The 20,740-nt window shown below is 51.4% G+C and overlaps 1 protein-coding gene across 1 annotated transcript in view; it reads right to left on the minus strand.

Annotated features, from left to right (window-relative positions):
• The window catches only part of LOC105695206 (toll-like receptor 6), a 51,979-nt gene extending 44,990 nt beyond the window's left edge, over nt 1-6,989 (minus strand). Inside the window, exon 1 of the mRNA XM_012416560.1 lies at nt 3,285-6,989. Coding sequence (XP_012271983.1) covers nt 3,309-6,989 — 3,681 coding nt within the window. The 3' untranslated portion in view covers nt 3,285-3,308. The remainder of the gene's footprint in view (nt 1-3,284) is intronic.
• Between the last annotated feature and the right edge of the window lie 13,751 nt (nt 6,990-20,740).

The raw sequence follows: 20,740 nt of genomic DNA on the forward strand, positions 1-20,740 counted from the left end.
ATTAATGTTTACGCCAAATGTAAAATCGCGGGGGTCCTAACGATTCGTTCCACGTTTCGGGCTCGTATATCTTCATACGGGGCCGAGTTAAGCACTTGGATGTACAACAATGTAAATCCATTATGTAGCTCCGCGTAGCGGGAGATATATTATGGCTGAAAATCACCATCATATGTGACACGTTTCCGCGGTTCCCCCGTCCCGGAGAAGTTAAATACAGTTTCTCCGCCGGCGTGTCCCAACTTCTTGCATTTGAATGCGAAAACCTGATTACCGACTTGAATCTGTTTTTCCGACGTAATAGATCAATATGCGGCGTGTCACGCATGGCGTTATAACCCGGCCTGAAAGTTACCGCACCATATGCGACGCTATGTTGGAGTTCCGATGACGACATTATTCCTCTGCTACGAGAGTTCAGGAAACTTTCCCGACCGAGAACTTCCGTTTTTGAGGAAAGTAAAAAGCCCCGTAGCGCGCGATTTCTCACTTTCGGATACGAGGGAGGCGAATGATTACGCCGCGGCGCCTCCGGCTCTATCGCGAGCAGAAAATTGAAAACCATCTTAAGGTGAAGTGAAACACCCTTCAAATCAGTCGACTTGAATACAACACTTTTTTTTAAGGGTATTAGACCAAACTGTCCGGAACTTTGACACATCACTCCTGATCATCTAAGAATTGTCCTGACACATTGAAAATTTGGATTTTTCAAAAAAATCTTTTAACTCAGCCCAAATCAGAACCAAAATGGCGTCGAGCTCTCATATTTCGATCAGTATATAATTATCGAAGGTTCTGATATGTGCCCATAATCATGAAAGTGGTCTAAGTCATATATTTTTTGTTTCGAAATTACATTGAATTAATTTAGTTTGAAATAATGTGGCGTGAAACAACTGATAAACTCATTTTTTTTTTTTTCAATTTTGACTTAGACCACTTTCATAATTATGGGCACATATGAGAATCGAAAGGGTCAGGACAATTTTACGACAACTTAGAACACTTTGATAGTCGATAAACTCGCATTTGAACGGGATAAGGGCAAAAAAAGTGTTATATACGCTTCTATGCTAAAACGATGGGAATACGAGGTCTCGGAGTGAAAATTTAATTGACCTGGAAATCACAGATGGCGCAGGGGGTCCCTCCGCAGTCAATTAGGGCCCCAGAAAGCATGAATCCAGAGGATTTCTATAGTTTTACTTCGATTTCTTGATAATTATTGTACGAAAACGACAGGTGGAGTATGCCATTTGGTACAATACCCAATATAATTCGGTACAGCTGTCGATATAAAAACGAACGTCGGCAACGTAGGCATTTAGAAAAATCTTCTTTATCGACGTTGATCAAGTTACTCGACGTGTTTCACTTCACCTTAAGTACAAAAATCTTGCCCACGGAGTCCCGCAACGATCGCTCCGCTCCTCAGGAATTAAAAAACGGCGGACGTGGAAAAGTATCCCAGAGAAACGTATCCCTGCGCAGGTCCGGTGTAGGGAATTAAAATTCATTAGGCTCTTATCGCGCTCCCGGGAAAGACGAATCCGCGCCTTTGGCACACGCAATGGCCATTTTTCAATGTAAAAACGTCCCTTCCGGAATTAGATACATGATGGAGGAGACGCTAAAGTAATCGGTGAAAAATAAAAATAAAAAAAGGAGAACTCTTCTCTCCGCGACGTAGAATTAAAGCATCCTTTGCAGGTCGGATTCGAGCACGGTGGAAATGCGGTTTTCGTTTAAACGGGATATATCGAATTAATGATTGTCACCGGTGGAGTAGTTGATTAGACACTTTGAAAATCGGTCGGAATTAATTAGCTCGGACGATTTGCTTCGGTCAGCAGGGATGACGGCAGGGTCAGTAAATGTCGCTGAGTGGGTGCCCTAGGATGCAATGTTTAGCGCGACCGCAAGTGATTAGAACATACCTCGTAACACGTCCGAAAATGTGACCGAAACTGACCACCAGTGACCGAACCTCAATCAAACCGAATATCGCCTATCAACGGTTCTATCGTCTTTTAAAACACAATGAGCATTAACTGGACATAATTCGGCGCGCTGGAAATAATTCCCATCAAAAGATATAAACAATACAAGACTAAAATCCTGTACGGAGTTTCGCGGTACTTCGCGACGTGAACGTTGATCTTAAAATCTTTAATGGTTCGTTCAATTCAATCGCATATGCTATGTTAAAATGATTACACCATCCCGCGCAGTTAAATCACGGCTTGAACTGTTTTGCCGCGAAACACTGCAAATTTCGAGCGTTTAAAAATTATCGGGGTTTCTGACACCCATCTAGAAATAACTCAATCGGGTTTTAAAGAACAATGAGCATTAACGTATGGAAATTGGAAAGAACTCCTCGCTCGAAACGGCTCCTGTCGAGCGATATTAATAATGTATGATATCATTTCCACGAGGAAATCCGCCGAACTGGGCGACAGGTATGTCAATCGTAAATTCGCTAATGACTGCGCAGAGTCGTAGACTCTTTCCGAAGGTGAACGAAAAGTTTACGGTCATCTATTAAATTCATTAAGGCTCGATGAAAAGGTTCACTTTAATTGCAAACGGTTCCCTATAGCGCGGCCGTGCCGAAAGTATATTGAGCTACATCGAAAATTGTCCAATTAAAAACTCAGCAAGTATCAGAGTTTAATGAAAATTCCCGACACCCGGCCTGCTTGGAGGGGGCGATTTTACGAGCGTTATTAAAATACTTGTTCAAATGCATGACGGTGTGAAATTTACGTAAATTTGATTAATCAAAGGGAATACATTTTTCGAGCCCGACACAAAGGGGAGGCATAACGCTACGGGGCGTAACTTTTTTATCCCCTAAGTACTGTCTGGCGGAACACTAAGTTAAGAAGTCAGAGTCGGAAATTCGCTAAAAAGAGGACGACAGAGGTAGAGAGAGAAAGAAAGAGAGCGCGAGAATAAAATAGGTGTTGCGTTTAACGCGCCAGGAACTCCTGGAGGATTTTTCGGCCACAACTGCCGAGGAGTATACGAAACATCCGACGCGATTTTTGACAGCCCACCGGAGCCATCTTTTTATTCCAGCTATTATTAATAAGTTCCCAAAAATAATTCTCTGGCGAGAGATAAAAATCGTCAAGTCCTGAGCATGCCATCTCGAATTAGGTGCGTGCCTTGGGGAAGGATAACGCGTCGTATCCTTGTAGACGATCGGCACCGAGTGTGGGGAAAAAAGGGGCCTCTGATCAGAGGTAACGCTACAATTAGTGTGAAGATTTTACCTAAAGAACGCTCCCCCTCGGATACTAGTGCTCGATTCGCGGGGGCGTCAGCGTCGGCGGGGGTGGTGGCGGTGGCAGTGGAAGCGGCCTCTCCAGGACCGGGATGGGCAGGACGTCGGGCATGGCGAACCGCAGCTTCTGCCAGAACAGCTTGTCCCCCCAGACGAGGACAGTGTGGGAGGAGATCTTCTTCCTGAGATCAGCGTCGAGGTCCCGCGGGCAGACCCCGCCGACCAGGAGGAGAATAGCGGACCTGCCCTTCTCCCTGAGGGCGCCCCGGAGGGCCATCTTGAATTCGCACCTGGCCCACTCCCCGTGGAGGAAGTTCCTCGAGAGGACGAGGATGGTGCGCCGCGAGGAGTCCGCGGCCTCGGCCACGGCGTCCGCGACGTTGACGCGCACCCCGAGGTCGCGATAGTGTAGGCACAGTCTGTAAGAGTTCTCGAGGCCGGGCACCAGGACCCTGGAGACGAAGGTCTCGTCGATGGCGGAGTACGAGATGTAGGCGTCGAAGGGTTTCTCGCGGTCCTCGAAGGCGGCGGCGGTCTTGTACCGGGCGCTCCTCAGGGCGCATCGCCCGGAGATCCAGTCGCGAAGCAGCCGACGATGTCTGACCAGGCCGCAGAGCAGGCCGATGGTGGCCACCAGGACGAAGAGTCCCGTCAGGATGATCGGCAGGTGGGCCTCGAGGGAGCGGATCTCCACGATGGAAGTCACCCCCGCGAGGGCGGTGCACGTCGGCTGGGAGGAGGTTGCGTTCTCCGGGAGGACGACGGGGATCCCCGTGGTGCAGACCAAGAGGTGCCAGTCAAGAACGACCGGCAGGTTCCCGGAGATCCACTGGCGGGCGCGTTCCATGAAGGAGCACTCGCAGCTCCAAGGGTTCTCGGACAGGGTGACGACCTCGAGGAGGGGGTTCTCGCCGAGGCGCCACATGGCGAAGGTCTCCAATCGGTTGCCCTCCAGGCGCAGGACCTGGAGGTAACGCAAGGCAGCGAACGTGTCGTTGTCCAAGTACCTGAGCAGGTTGTTTTGCAGGTAGAGCTCGCGGAGGTTCTCCAGGGGGGCGAGCTCCACGCCGCTGAGGGCGACCATGGCGTTGTTCTCCAGGTGGAGGACCCGAAGTCTACGGAGGCCGCTGAAGGTGTGGTTGCGTATCGCGACGACGTTGCTGTTGTTGGCAAAGAGCACTTCGAGGTTCTTCCGGCCGATGAAGGCGTGCGAGGTCAGCTCCCCGAAATCGTTGCCGTCGAGGAAGACTTCGGTGGCGTCCATGGGCAGGCCGCTGGGCAGCCGGTCGTAGCTGGCATGGGAACAGTCCACCACGTTGGCCGACCACGATTGATCGTGGTAGCAGGTGCAGTTCGTGGGGCAGGTCATCTTGCAGTCGCACGCGTCGAAATCGCAGCAGTGGCAGAGGGCGAAACAATGAATCTTGTAATCGCAGAGGAACTGCGACGATTTGGCCTTTAGCAGCGGCACGTAGGATATGTGACGGTCGTGGGGCAGCCTGCAGTACACGGACCCCAGGTCCATCACGACCGGATGCTGTCTAAGAGGCAGCGAGTTCACTCCTTGTAGCCACTCCATGCTACAGTCGCAAATAAAGGGGTTGCCCCCGATGTAAAACTCCGGTAGAGATTTATCGTCGGGAACCTGGGCGAGCAGAAGGGCGGAGAGGTCCATCTTGGATATGCGATTGGTATAGAGGTCCACCCTGGTGAGGTTCTCCTTCCCAAAGAAAGTGTGCGGCTCCACGACCTCCACGGCGTTATCGTTGATCAGGAAAAGTTCGATGGAGTTCGGCAGAGATTTAGAATGTATCTTGGTGATCTTGTTAAACGACACGTCCAAAGTTCTGAGTCGGGAGCGGGGCTGAGCGTTCCCGAGGCTCTCGATGGCGTTCCCGTGCAGATCCATCCATTGCAGCGTGTCCGGGAAGAAGTCATAGCGGAACAGCTCGATGGCGTTATCCGAAAGGTTCAACCAAAGCAGACCCGGCGAGCGTCGAAAGACGTCGGACACGTCGCGCAAGAGATTGGCGTCGAGACGTATAGCCTGTAGCGCCGGATTGTCGGCGAAGGCCGCCTCCTCGACGCGCTCGATCTTGTTCTTGGCAAGATTCAAGATCTGCAGCGCCGGCAATTCCGCAAGGGCGTACCGCGTCACGTTCCCTATCTCGTTGCCGATCAGCCGCAAGCCGTAAAGGCTGGACATGCCCTTGAATCCCGGTTCCTCGAGACTCTCTATCCGATTTTCCCCGAGATCGAGGGTCCTGAGCATCCTCGTGTCGTGGAGCGCGACGGGCACGGTTTTCAGGTTGTTCCGCGAGAGATCGAGATCTTCGAGGCCGGAGCAATTTCTGAAAGCGTCCGGATGAATCGTCTCGAGGAGGTTCGAGTCCAGAGCGAGATGAGACAGCGCGAAGAGCCCGTTCAACGAGTAAGCGTCGAGATGTACGAGACGATTGCTCGCCAACTCGAGGGTGTGCAAATTGCTCATCGGCGAGAGAGCGTCTACCGGTATCGTCGCGATCTCGTTGTGTCGGAGGTTCAGGATCTGCAGGGTGTAGAGGTCCTGGAAGAGAGAGGGGTCCAGTCTCTCTATTCGGTTGTACGAGAGATCGAGGAGCACCAGGCGGATCAGGCCGGCGAAGGTCGCGGAGTCCAGCCAAGAGCCGGTCAGGGCATTCCTGGACAGGTCCAGAGAGACCAGCTGGTTCAGGTCGGAGAGCAGTCCTGGCGCGAGGACGCCGATGGAGTTGTTCCTTAAGCGCAAGTCCTTGAGCGACTTGGTGCACTCTCGGAAAGCGCTCGCCGGCAACGCGACTATTCGGTTATCGGACACGTCGAACACCTCCAGCGACCGGAGTCCGCGAAGGGCCCTGTCATCGACGACGGAAATCGCGTTTCCGAGGAGGTTGAGCACGCGGAGCCGCTTGAAAGGTGCGAACCCGCCGTCCGGCAGGACGACTATCCGATTATTGGAGGCGTCCAACACCTGAAGGCTGGAGGAACACGTTTGCGGCGCCAAAGGGCCGGCCGTCCGCGCTCCTCTCGTCGACTCCTCTTCTGCATGCTCCGCGAAGCCGAGTTCCGTAACGTCCTTCAGCACGTTCCGGGATAAATTGAGGCTGACCAGGGTGCCGAGCGGGCAAAACAGGCGCTCGGGTATCAGCCACAGGTTGTTCGAGGACAGATCGACGTTCTCCATCTGCGGGGTCGCGTCAAAGGTTCCAGCCTCGAGCTCCAGACCTCTCGTCGCCCCGGTCCCGGCGTCGGGCAAGAGCCTGACGGACAAGTTCCTGAGGTCTTGCAGGCCCGCCAGAGCTTGACTCGGCCACCTGACTCCGGAACATCCAATTATCCTCAAACTCCTCAGTCGGGGCAGCCGGCGAAATTGCTCCAGGTTGACCGAGGCCCCTCCGTCCCCGGCTTCCCCCTCCGGCGCGCAGCTCACGCTCATGGAGGTGACCAGTTCGTGGTCGATCCTCTCCAGATCCAGGGCCAGGCTCCGATTCCCGGTCAACCCGTAGTCGCAGACCAGCGAGTCCTCGTTGGCGGGGTCCCGAGCGCACTCGCTCCTGGCGTCTCGGGGCTCGGCGACGGCCTCGTTAGACCGGCCGAGCACGTGGCAGAGGTTCAGACTGGTTAGCAGAACCCATAACGATCCCCCAACTCCCGCGAAACGGAGGAGCGCTCGCATCATCGGTGGCTCGTTGTTATCCCTCCTTCTCCTCTGCTCATCCTAAATCCGCGCGCATCCTACAGGTACGCGCCCAGACCTCCGACGTCGTCGCCGTCGCTTCCTCAGAGGACGCGATACCTTCCGAGCCAAGAGGAAGCTCCGAAGCCTCCGCGTCGCGTCGCCATCACTCCGACCCGAAGCCGGGGGAAGCGCCTTCGAGACCGGGCTCCGAGGATCTCCCGCCGAAACAAACCGCCGGTTCCTCTCTCCTCGAAATCACATCACTCCTGGCGATGATGCCGACCCAGGGGCTCCGCGCGCCGCCGTCCGCCGAACCGTCGGTTCCCTAGGTGCGCCGAGACGCGGGCTCGCGGATCGCGCGCTCCTCTTCGCGGCCGGCCGGTCTCCGCGAGGCTCCGTCCTCGGCGCGTCTTTTCGAAAAGAGTGCTCCCCACGGCCCGCCGCTGCGAGGTATCCTTGCGAGCATCCTCTGGCCCATAATTTCCCGTATCAGGCGTACATCCTCCAGCTCCTTTTGCCCCTGTTCCGCGTCTCGGAGCGCGTAAAAGGAAGGCAAAGACCCCGACGATCTTCGCGCCAAGGAGATCGATCTCGACCGAACGAGCAGTCGTTACTCGATAGATCGATCGTCCCGGCGATGATCCGCGTCCCCACGTCGAGCACGCGGGACCACCTGCGACCGCGTCCGAGCGTCTCGCGTCCCCAGGTATCCTCGAAGTCCTGAAATTTCGGCGTCCGTCGCGACGCGCGTTGGGAGGCAGAAGCGCGCGTCCGGTCGGGGAAGATCTCCCTCCGGCGAACCGGTCGGACTCGCTCGCGAAACTAAGTCAATAACCGAACAAAGCCACTCCTGGCGTGTCCCTTGTACTCGACTGGCGCGACGGACCCGCTTCGATCGGCGGCCATCGTACGACTGACGAGAGAGATCACTACGTTCCGCCGCGTCTCGACGCAGCGTCCGCCGGTCTCTCTGTAGCCTCCCTCCGCCCCCCACCCTCGGCGCGTCGCTCCCCTCCCCCCGGCCCGCGCGGCGCTCTCTCTCAGCTACGCTCCACCGCGCTCGGTTCCTCTCGCTCGCTCCCCCGTCGGCCCCCCTCCCTCCGTCTCTCTCGCGCCGCCACATCGCCGGCTCCGCCACCGCCACCCTACGACCCAACCTTCTCCTCGACGCTTTTCGCCAACGCGGGGGGTTGGGACGCGCGGGAGGGGACGGCGACCTGCACCGGTCTCAGATTCGACTGTCAAATTGCACAAAGAATTTACTATGCCGGACCTTCTTCTCCCCGCGCACCCCCCTCCGCTGTCTAGCTCCTCGACGCACGATATTCGGGAGCGGCATTTCACAGTTGGATCGGCCGACAAAGCGCGACTCTGTGTGGCGCGGACGCGCGCGTGCACCCTCTGCGGCGTCGGGGCGCGCGTCCCTCCTCGCCCCGCACTTCCCGCGACGCCCCTTACTCCTGCGATCCACCCTTCGGGACGATTTCCCTCTTTAACCTTTGTCCGCACCGAGCATGCCACGCGTAATAGGAATGTCTACCTCGGAGCGGCCGTGTCCTGCCCGAGTACCTCCGCCTGGACGTCGCGGATGCCGTCCTTTTACCCAGGACTCGCTCCCGACTGTTGCCCTTTGATTTTTACGGCCACTCGGCTCCGGGGGATGTCGGATACTCTTTGTGCCGGTTATCGGGCAAATGAGGTCGAGCCGATGCTCTTACGGGGTACGCGCCTAGGGGGCGGAACCTGGGCTAGGGAGTTTTATTTCCCGACGATTCGGGATATCTGACGGCATGTCGGCGGACGGAGGTTTTCTTCGTTTGAGGTCCGGGGTGGACACGCTTCGGGGCCGTTTCACTGGGGTCGAGGGATGGAAACCGAGAGGACTTTCTGCCGAGGCCTGAGCCCACTTTCCCGTCTTTTAGGGTAGGGACTCTGAAACTCCTGTCCTTTGATTTCTACGAGCAATTGGATCCTAGGGATGCGGGCTCCCGGGGCATTTATAATGTAAATACCGAGGAATTCTCGATACCCACCTGAGGGTAACGCACCCCCGGAGAAGAATGAGAGCCTTAAGGGGATGTGAAACACGTCGAGGAACTTGATCAACGTCGATAAAGACGATTTTTCTAAATGCCTACGTTGCCGACGTTGGTTTTTATATTGACAGCTGTGTCGAATTATATTGGGTATTGTACCAAATGGCATATTCCACCTGTCGTTTTCGTACAATAATTATGAAGAAATCGAAGTAAAACTCCAGAAATCCTCTGGATTCANAAAAATTGTGAGAACGTCTGTAAACAAATTCTTAAAGAATTAAAATATTAGGGGTGTCAGGACCTTCTTTATGCCTTCCGTGTTCACATCGTCGAGTTTGAAACGATTCGGTACACTTAATTCGGAAAAAAGTTCCTAGGGAACTGAGTGTATCAAATCGTTAAGTATTACGAAATTGGCACGATTTTTGACAGCGAAGTCGGCACTTTGTGGCGGACCCTCCTAACGATTAAACCTCTTCCGTTCACGGAAAGGTACGTTTACCCCGAGAAAGAAGGTGAAACACGACACGAAGAGCCCTAAGGAGCGAATGGGCTTCCTCGAGGCTCCCATTGCTAATTTCGAAGTCAATTTGACGCCTCATTTAGCCCCGAAATGAAACGCTGCCTTCGAGTCCGCTCGCTCGTAATGGGGGTCGAAAGTGAAATGAATCGGAATCGGGCTCGGAATCGGGATTTGAGGCAGAGGGAGGAACTCGCCGAGTGCTAATGCGTTTAAATATTAAGAGGTTACAACGTTACAGGCCCGACCACGTCCGCCACCTTCGGCCGAAGGTAGCTTCAACGGCCCAAACAAAAGGTTTCCAACAAATAGCTCGGCTACCGTTTCCCTCCCTTCCTCGTCCCTTTTTTCACGTCCCATCACCCTTTCTTCTCCTCCGCGCTCCTCTCTGGAGCTTTTTCACCAGCCAGCACGAGTCCGCAATGAGGCGCTAAATAAGGAAAGAGGACGGGGACTCCTTCTGGATTATAACCTTCCCACCAACCCCCGTGTTAACTAAAAATGTCTAGACAGGTGCCTCCGGCTTCTCGCTTCGTAAATTGACCTTTGGAAATCCCGAAACTGCCGGTTAATTATCTACTATTAATTTCGACCACGCGGAGAAAAGTGGCGGGTCAATATGTACAGAATTTCCCGCTATCGACGCAATACGACACAATGGTATATACATATATCACGTTAGGTGGTTGCGTTATTTTGTGGAAAAGGAAAGAGAATAATGTTCTTTTACTCGTGTATCTCCTACTGCAGTACCATGCCTTTAGATAAATGAATTTCGAAATTACGCCCTGAGATCCGATATTGTTTCGCCGAGACCGCGGTAGTACCAGCGGGTTCGATAATTCTAACCAGCCGGAATAAAAAGAGGATTTCCGATAAATAGCCCAACCGCAGATTTCGTCTATTTTCTTCCGGGGGTTTCGAAACCGTTCCCTTTTTCTCTCCTTCACTGGCGGAGATTTTTAAACAGCGGCAATAGTCTGGAATTAGATGCTAAATAAGGAATGAGAACAAAGGCTTCTCTCGGATTGGTACATTTCCGCGAGCATCATGCAACAGAGCTCCATTCCGAGGAAAATGATCAAACGAAGCGAGAGCATGGTCTATGCAATATATTTTGCGTTAACGGGTATACGACAATTCCCTAGCCTTCTTTTAATCAACATTAAACTTTTACGTACTCAAATAAGGGAACGAGCGGTAAGTAAAGGTGTTAAGGGTCGTAGTCAACTTCGCTACTCCTTCCCTTGGGATCTCGTAGACTCGAAAGTCGTGGAAGGAAAATGTCTAGCAATAGAGACTTATTGAAAATTCCAGCGAATGTGGAGCATCCGGAAGTTTACCCCCTGCATCTTTACCGTAAATCTCAATTCGCGTTAAGAAATGTACCGATTCGTTTAAAATTTCACAACGTGAATATGGAGGCTATAATGGAGTTCCCTCACCCGTGAAATTTCATTTTATGTACAAAATGTAAAAATATACCTGTAAGGAAATTTGTAGAAAATTGAAATTTCAGGGACCTTCCTTATAGCCTCCATGTTCACGTTGTAAAGATTGACGAGATTCGGTACATTTAGTTTGGAGAAAAGTTTCACATACGAGACCTCTGATGCCACTTTCGTATCACTAAGTCCAAGTAAAAAGCACCCTTTGTTTCACGGTTTGGCATAATCATCATAGCAAAGCATAAATCTCAATCCGCGTTAAGAAATGTACCGATTCGTTTAAAATTCCACAACGTGAATATGGAGGCTATAATGGAGTTCCCTCACCCGTGAAATTTCATTTTATGTACAAAATGTAAAAATATACCTGTAAGGAAATTTGTAGAAAATTGAAATTTCAGGGACCTTCCTTATAGCCTCCATGTTCACGTTGTAAAGATTGACGAAATTCGGTACATTTAGTTGGGAGAAAAGTTTCACGTACGAGACCTCTTTGACGCCACTTTCGTATCACTTTAAGTCTAAGTAAAAAAAGCACCCTTTGTTTCACGGTTTGGCATAATCATATGCGATTTGATGTTCCCGTTAAAAGCCAACGCGGCTTTCGGTGGTATGCACGTTCGTGCAAGTGAGTTTCCTCGTCGCTGATTAACCCTTTACCTCGTAGGTAAGTAGCCCATTGTTATTTTCAGACCCTTGTCACCTTAACTCGGGCGTTGGCGTTAGAGGGTTAATCTGCATTAAACGCTAATGCGTCCAAATATGAAGAGGCCACGGCACTCCCGCGGTTTGCTTCCTTTCCCTAAAAGTCAGTCCCGACATCCCAAACAAAAGGTATCCTTAGACAAACATACGGACGAGTTTCCGCCCCTTCGTTCTCCAGAATTTCGGTTGGTCTCCCTTTGTCGTAGTCGCCATTACGAAGCTATTCAGCCGTAAAAGTTGGCTAATTGTAGGACTAAGCGCGCGAGAAAAGAAAACAAAGGGTTCTTCAGGACTCCTTGGCAAGATTGCACAATGAGAGGAAGAAAAAATTAAATAATTCCATACCGAAATACCGAGTTTTGTACCCGTGTCAAACGATTCGGTACCCCCAATCCGGCGAGAAATGTCATTAACGTCATTCTGCATCAATTGTATAAGCGAGCATACGGATTTGTATAAAATATTTGCACTTCGTCGATATATAGAAAAAAACCGCTGGCAACATCTTTCATTGTTTTATGGTGCGCTCCCGCGATTGGTTCATCCCCGTAGAGCGGATCTATAATAAGAACGATCCATTGGAAAAGAGCCAATCCAATAAACGTACCATAAAACAATTGGAAAAAAATTGGCAACGCCCTCGGGGGTACAACGTATTGTTATGACCGGCAACCAATAATAACTAGGCGATAACTGGTCGTCCCAAGTCCTGACCAATCGTTTTAATTGCAATTATTAACGGGACGGCAACAATCGTTCTACATAAACGATGACCTCCAGTGGAAGGTACCTTCTAAAAGGAACGAATACTCGACATAACGTATTTAAAATCACGATATTACCCATTTTCAACCCATCACCGATAATTACATACTGTCATCGAACAAGATCGAAATACTTTTCAAAGAGGATGAATTATAACATTAAATGGAATTCCTCATTACTGTGGAAACGTTCGCGAAACGCGGCACACCGGAGCGCGCGTTTTTTCCCTGGTACCGAAGAAAGGCTAAAAAACCGCGGAGTTTAATTTCCTTTCGGCCGATACCGAGCCACAAACTCTAGGAACGAATGCAAAACGCAAAGGCGTAAAATTATCGCGCGTTTACAGTACGTGCTGACACGGCGGGGTTGCACATTTCTCTCGCGACATTAATTTCGCGGCGGAGGTTGGCGCGTCGGGGCAGCGTTTATTCAAATTCGGTATTAAAAGGATGAACACTCTTCCAGATTGTGGATACAGGGGGGAATCCTCGCGCGGTTGAAAAAGTCCCTAAACAAATAGCCAAGTGGTCTCCTCGTCCCTTTTTCCGTGTCCTATCTCCCTCCCCCGTTCCGGCCGGGGCCGATAACCCGCTCGCGAAGCTTTTTAGCCATAAAGCCGAGGAAAAAAGCCGGAAATGAGGTGCGAACCAAGGAAAGGGAACGAGTCCTCTCTGGGGTCGTTACATTTCCGGGGAACCGCGGCCGCGAACGGGAAGCGGTCAAGTGGGGCAACTTGGGCCGGGAGGATAAATTCCGCGGGGGGGAGGAATTTTCCTCGGAGCCGGTTAATCTGCATTTTCTGAAACGCGGAAACCCCGAGCTTTCCGACTGGCCGGGGGTTCCGCTGGAACGAGCCTCGGCCCCAGGGGAAATAGCCAATGTCGGGACACGGAGGCCGAAAAAGTGGCCGCTCCTCTCGTGGGGCGGCCACCCCGATTCCGTCGGTATTTTCGCGGTCATAATGGCCGGCAAAGTTTCCCGGCGAAGCCGCAGACCGCCGAGGGACCTCCGGCCCTCTCTTCCTCGTCGATCCTCCGACCTAAACTGCGGGGCCAACTTTAATAAAATCTCCTATTTGGTAGTCCGATGAGGGAGAAACGCGCGGCCGGACGACTCGGCCCACGCGTCCCCGCGCTTTGGAGTTCGCCATCGCCGTTAATAGGGCCGCCAACGGAAATTCGCACCTATGACCCGAATATATGGAGGGTTCCGAACGAGCGTTACGTGGGAAATTTGATAACTCGAAAGGGGAGGTTTATTTCTCCCCGCCGATCCCGGTGCCGAATGGCGCCACTCTCTTTCGCAAATTGGCCCGTTACCTGCCGTTCGCAGGGGTGATAAAATATTAATGACCCCTCGGTCAAAGGAAGGGATCGGAGTAATAAAAAACAATGTTCCCTGCCCCGGCAGATAGTGGATAAATGCCGCGAGGCAATGAAACGAGGTTTTAAGAGCCACCAAAATGGGCTCGTCGGGACGTCGCTTCGGAGGACGCTTGAGATTAAAAAATACAAGATGGCGGAAATGAAGAGGAAAGAAGGTAGGTGTCTTTGCTCGTGCTTTTAATCGTCCCGGCCGTTCCTCGGGAAGGGAAGAGGTGTAACTAGTGTCCGCTAATCTTCCAGAGCCGACGTTGGCACAAATACTTGGCCGGAGGAGAGCTCTTGGAGGAGCCAAGGAAAAACAGATCTCCCGGAAAAGCGAAAGAGACGGCGGAAGACAAGTACCCGCCGCCTCGAGGAACGGGAGGGAAAAAGTTCGCGGTACTTTCTTTCAATCGAATCGCGTTAATAACGGGCCTTACGCTTTTTCAAAAGTGCCAACGGACCGGATACAATGAGGGCAACGTCGATAATGCTCGATTGCCTTGGAGGAATAGGACGTAGGAGTGAGAAACAGTGAGCCAGGAAGGGAGGGCACAAAAACTTGAGATGTAAAACGCGAGAATAGAACAGTAACGAATAAAACGGGAGAAAATAAACAAGACGGGATAACGAATGACGCTAATAGACGCTTAATAGATTTTTTTCAGTTTCGCCCGTACAGCTCCGATGCATGCAGCGTCGATAATGCTGGGCTGCATAAACATGCAAAAATGAAGTAAAAAAAAAAAATTAGAGAAGCCCTAAAAAGCAGGAAAATCGCCTAGGGTACACGTTCGAAGATGATATCCGTGCTTCGTTCGCGATACGGAGTTAATTTGCAAATGATCCAAAGTCATTTCTCAGATCCTTTGAAAAGGACCTGGCGATCTCCAGCGAAGCGGCCTTCGACTTGGTAACAATTTCCCCGGATAATCTCCGCGGTTCTTAACGGCTAACCCCCGGGGACGGGCGAAGACAAAGCATTTCAGAGATGCGGAAAGGACGGGAGGAAACGGCTGCACGGATCCCGGGGTAAGAAGCGAGGCAGAAGTTCGCGGTGGCTTCCTCTTTGAATCGAATCGCGTTAATAACGGGCGTTACACGTGCCGAGAAGTGACAACGGGAGGGGTACAATAAGAGAGCAACAACAACAACGGCGCTCGATTGCTTCCGCGAGGAGAGAGCAACATGACGTGGAAAATGAGAAAGTGCGAACCGGAGAAGGAGGGGGAGGAAGAGGGAGAGACGAAAAGGTGAGAGGTTGAGAAGCTCGGGAGGTGGGAGGTGGGAGGCAGGAGGCGGAAGGATGAAAGAGAGGCGTGCAAAGGAAAATGGGTGGCGCCGGCGAAGTGGGAGCGGGAAGGACAGGACGGAGGAAACGGGGGAAGAGCCCCCGGGCGGAGGGGCAGGCCTGGAAAAGGGGAAAAACATCGGGAGAGACCGAGAGAGAGGCATCGCCGCCCCCGGGAGGGACCGAGGGAGAACGCCGTGGCCGAGAAATGATTTATTGGCGCGAGCCTCGAGGGCCTCTTTACAGCCGACGGGGCCGCGGTAATTATGCGTCGAAACAGTAAATATACCCGCAAGAGCGTACGCACACTCGAAGTACCCAGTAATGCCCCCCGGAAGATCGTTCCCGCTGTCCGCACTCGCCTTCGACGAGGAGCCAGGAACCTCTCTTGGCCGCGCTCCGACCACTCGGCTGGATGGAACGATTACGTTATCGGAGGACCACTTGTAAGTTTATATTGGAAATGGCACTTCTTTTCTCTCAGTTTAATGCAATCTCCTCCCACATCGGGGAAATGTAGGTCGAGCCTCGGATAACCCGCGCTTTGTTGTTTCTAACACGTATTTGTAAATGGCTCGGATGTGACCTCCAACTTCTGCCTTTTCGGAGCCCGTCCTGGGAAAGCCACTTTCGTTAAGGCGAAGTGAAACATCCTTCAAATCAGTCGATTCAAATGCAACACTTTTTTTTAAGGGTATTAGGCCAAACTGTCCGAAACTTTGACACATCACTCCTGATCAGCTAAGAATTGTCCTGACACGTTCAAAATTTGGATTTTTCAAAAAAATCTTTTAACTCAGTCCAGACCAGAACCAAAATAGCGTCGAGCTCTCATATTTCGATCAATATACAATTATCGAAGGCTCTGATATGAGAATCGAAAGGGTCAGGACAATTTTACGACAATTTAGAACACTCTGGTAATCGATAAACTCGCATTTGAACGGGATAAAGGCAAAAAAAGTGTTGTATGCGCTTCTTTGCTAAAACGATGGTAATACGAGGTCTCGGAGTGAAAATTTAATTGACCTGGAAATCACAGATGGCGCAGAGGGTCCCTCCGCAGTCAATTAGGGCCCCAGAAGGCATGAATCCAGAGGATTTCTGGAGTTTTACTTCGATTTTTTTATAATTATTGTACGAAAACGACAGGTGGAATATGCCATTTGGTACAATACCCAATATAATTCGACCTAGCTGTCAATATAAAAACCAACGTCGGCAACGTAGGCATTTAGAAAAATTTTCTTTATCGACGTCGATCAAGTTCCTCGACGTGTTTCACTTCACCTTAAAAGCTAGGCACAGGTTGGGCTTAAACGAGAAATCTCAGGTAACGGAGATGGCGTTAGCCATTATGTTACATATCGTGGCGGCGTATAATTGGGATAATTGCTTCGCTTAGAAATAAAAGTAATGCACGGATTAGAGTTTAGGGAGGAAGAGGAGCTCCCTCGAAGCAGAACCCACGGCAGTCGGGGAAGATTTGCGTCGGATTTGCATCGGGATGATTTTTCTGACGGAAATCTTGGGACGTGGCGCAAATTGGGGCAGACTGTTTGCCCTGTCCCGTCTCACCGGGTGGACGGAAATCTCGTTCGTCCCATCCGCGGGCACGCGTGGCCTCGACGCGTAAGGGAGGATTTAACCCTTTCTATATATTCTTACGAGACCATTAATACCGCACGTAAAATATATTCCGCGGTCGGGTTTTTGTCCACAAGGACGAGGGTTGGGACCCTTGGATGTCCCAGGTGGGACACATTGGACACGGGAAATACCGGCATCCGCATGCACCTCTGCATAGGCAGGAGGAGCCCTACCTTATCATAAATAGGAGGCAGCCGAGATACTGGTTATCAACCGAAAGAATGCGCTCTCTTAACCGAAGCCCCTTTATCCGGGCCGACCCGCCACTTTGCGGCTTCTTTATGCTTCCATCTCATTACCGCTTCGGTATAACGCCTACCGCCGATCCCGCGTGTAAATCATATGCAATTAACTATAAAGAATGTTTACGTTCCACCCTCGTGAAAAGTTTACCGGGGTATTTCCTTCCTGGTGAAAAATGTTGAAATTATTTTTAAGCCCTCGACCGACGTCTCCGCCGCGCGTTAGGAGGGACGTCCCGAAGGGACTTTAACGCACTATCTCGCTAACGGAATTACCAGTAAAAAGAGTACTAGGAGTAAAAACGAAACAATCCCGAATTATTACGCAATCATGGAGGGTCTCGGGTTCGCGCGTTCTCGGCCTTCCTCGAGGGAAACTAGTCGGTGGGGAAAATATAATTTGCCGTTAAAAAGGAAGAAATTTCCGATGACTTTGCATCCGCTGCACGGAAGCGCAACTCCACCCGATCCGAACGGACCCTAACGCGATCGAGCGCTCTCGACTCCGTCCTGTAAGAGGCGAAGAGGGGCTCCGAGATCCGCGCTAATAACGAACCCTCAAATGTTTATTGACCGATGCATTAGCCGTTTTAGATGCAGCATTGCGCCATAAAGCGTCGGGAGCGGCGTACCTTACGTCAGTGATCCGGAAAGTGGGGTCGGATCGACCCCAAGGGGTGCTGCACCCAGTCGTGCCGACTCCGAGGGCGACTGGGGAGAGCAGCCCCGGTGTATAAAAAAATATTACCACGCGGTGAACAAAGGGGAGGGCCCCGATCGTTGAAATGCCCCGCACGCGTGGCCCTATGCGAAACTGCAAAATGCAGTTTCGAAGGATCGACCTACGCGGGGGAGAATGCCCCAGGACGCGCCTTTACGGCTCGCTTCGAGGGAAGAGTCGAGACTTCCTGGAGGCCGCCGTGAAGGGAATATTTTTCCGGAACGCCAGACCAAGGGCACATCTCCAGGAAGGCGGCAGATTTTTCTGCCAACCGACGTAAAGTGTGGATATCAAAGCTCTAAATCTTGCCGAATCGCGGCACGGGTGTCTCGTCGGGGCGGGAATCGTTATCGGCAGACTTCTCGCCGGGGCTGGATTTATTTTCCCGGATAATGGTGACGAGCATGACGCGGGGCCATGTATCAACGTAAACGCTCCGGAAACGCTGATTCATTAGCCGAATGTATTACTGCTCGTACCTCGTACAGGTACTTTGGACCGGGTGTCCCGAAACTCCTGTCCTCCTCGCAAAACTCGCCCCAACTATTCCGCCCTGGGCGAGAATTTCGGAACTGGACGGTTCCGTCTCTTTCCAACGTTTCAACCCACTGCTGGACTTTGTGGATAATGCCCTGATGTGTGTTCACCAGTGAGATGGATGTTCTCGGTGGAGAATGACTTAAATTTGATTAGTTAAGCAGCATCCAGTCTATAAGAGGTGGGAGTTGACATCATTCTTTCGCCTTTTCAATGTTTCTAAAAATATGTTAGGAAAGTAGATCAGAAACTCGAGGGAATGCTTTCCGTATAAAAACGCGATGCGCACATAAGATGGGAACGGAAAACCGTATGCGGGAGTTTTGCCATTCAGGAATTATCGAGTCAGCACCCTTACGTGTACCTTTACCGGGATCGATGTCGAAGCGTACAGATACTTTGTTAAGACTCGTTAACAGGTGATGCAGCTTCCCCTTTATATGCGCACGCCATAATGCAGGCAAAATCGATAGCGATGTCAGTCTCGAGCATATTCCATCGGCGGTATTTGATAAGGTTTAAATTCCATTTGACTGGCACCGACACCAATCAAGCTTAACCTGGTCCTTGATAGGGGTGCCCGCACTTCGCACCCCTTTTCACGCCATGCACGGTCTTTCCCCTGCTGGCGGTACCTCCCTTTCCCTCTGAATTTTTTTTTCTCTCTCTCTCTCTCTCTCTCTTTACCTCGATCCGTGCGCCTATATTTTGCCGAGCCCGCGCCAAATAACGCGCATATTTTCAAGCGATTTAATTAAAAAGAAAAGCCTGGAAAATTCCCAAATGGGTCGAGTCAATACGGAATACCAAAAATACACATTCCACGACAATGCCCGTTTCGAGAGCACGTCGGCGGCCGGGGGAAATTAAATACACCTTCGAACGTTACCTTTGATTTCTCTCCACGTCCGCGCATTCCGAAAATGTGGATACCTCCTCGCGCGGTAACTTAGGAAATATAAGAAGAAACTAACCTAAAAGAACTGAGCGAACTCTCGGGGGCGCAGCCACCTCTGGTTCTCTTGGCATCTTCCTCGGGATTAAGAGCCGCTTCGAGTTGAATTAATCTAAAAGGGGAGATTTTAAGACAGGAGTTTAAGACTCGAGGCATGCACCGATCGGAGGCTACTTACCTCGGTACCTACCTGCTCGAAGCGCCGCAGACGAATGGCGGCGCGCGGCGCCGCGAGAGCCGATTCGTTAGCCGGACGTGCAACGCCCCCTTTATGCGCGCGAACCTTTCAGGCGAAACGGATAGTCAAAATTTGTTCGCATAAACCTCGGTAGAGGCCGCCTCGTTACTCTTGGCGCGGCGAGGGGCGCAATAACGCGCGCAACCGGTTACGGCAAAGAATTCGTTACAAATACTCCGCTTCTGAGAGACCGCGCGAACGGCGGTAGGGTGCCCAGCTCGAGGAAGACGGAGAATAGGGAGGCGCCGCGAGCGCGAGAGAGAGGGAGCGAGGGGCCGGAGCTGCACTTACGCCGCATTCATTCCGCCTTTTCGTCCTGGCGCGGGGTCTCAACCGTTCCGTGACAAACCGTAATTTGGACGTCTGAGTTTTTAAAAGATGTGTCGCGCGCCAGTAAACGCGCTCCGCCGCGCAAAGTGGTTCACGTACGGCCTCGCGAGAGTTCCCGGCAACTTTGAGAACGCCGCGGCTAGGATTTTATATAAATGCAAAATTGATTCGACGCGCCGTTCGTTCGCGTGTGTGCCACGAGGGCGCGCTGAGAGCGCTTAAGGAACGCGCGGCTGACGATAAAGGACGACTCCGTCATCCGAAAGTGAGAGGAAAAATTTCCTGCAGATATATTAAATCCTGATGTTTCACATTTCAGGATCCGAGGTTTAACGTCGAGCAACGTTGCACCAGGTACGTGTAATTTAGAAGCGCTCGTCGTAACGTGGATTAGTTATTTAAAAAATCCTGTATCGAACTAGGTATATCAATTGTGATGTCCTTTGATTTATTATTGGAATTTAAAGAATTTCTTTATAACTGCTTTTAGGGGCTCGTCGTGCTTGTTTTCAGTCTACGTACCTCTTCTTTCAACCACGGCTGCTGAAAGTAACAAAAAGCGCAGAGACGCGTAACGGCTTAAACTTCGGGAGGATTAATCCGACCACTTGACGCGAGGTTAACTATAGTTTATAAACAGTTAGGCAATAAAACAATGGCGCTCATATAATTCTAACGGCCCCGGCCATTTGCGGTGATTTTACAGGTCATCCTAGGTCCAGGCATTCAGGGAGGAATGTCGACGGGTGCACTGCACCCGTGTACGTATAATACGTGTAATAAAGCTACGATAATAACGGCCATAAATGGTTCTTGTAGGTGAATGGCGACCCCAACCGCAACAAGATCAATGCGGCCACCATCCGTTGAACATTTCCGATATCCGCCAAACGTTTGAACAAATGTTTAAATTCCACGAAGAATCGAAGAAATTCCAGGAATT

Source organism: Orussus abietinus, unplaced genomic scaffold (assembly GCF_000612105.2).
Source record: "Orussus abietinus isolate OABI.00-Male unplaced genomic scaffold, Oabi_2.0 scaffold227, whole genome shotgun sequence".
Classification (NCBI taxonomy): Eukaryota; Metazoa; Arthropoda; class Insecta; order Hymenoptera; family Orussidae; genus Orussus; species Orussus abietinus.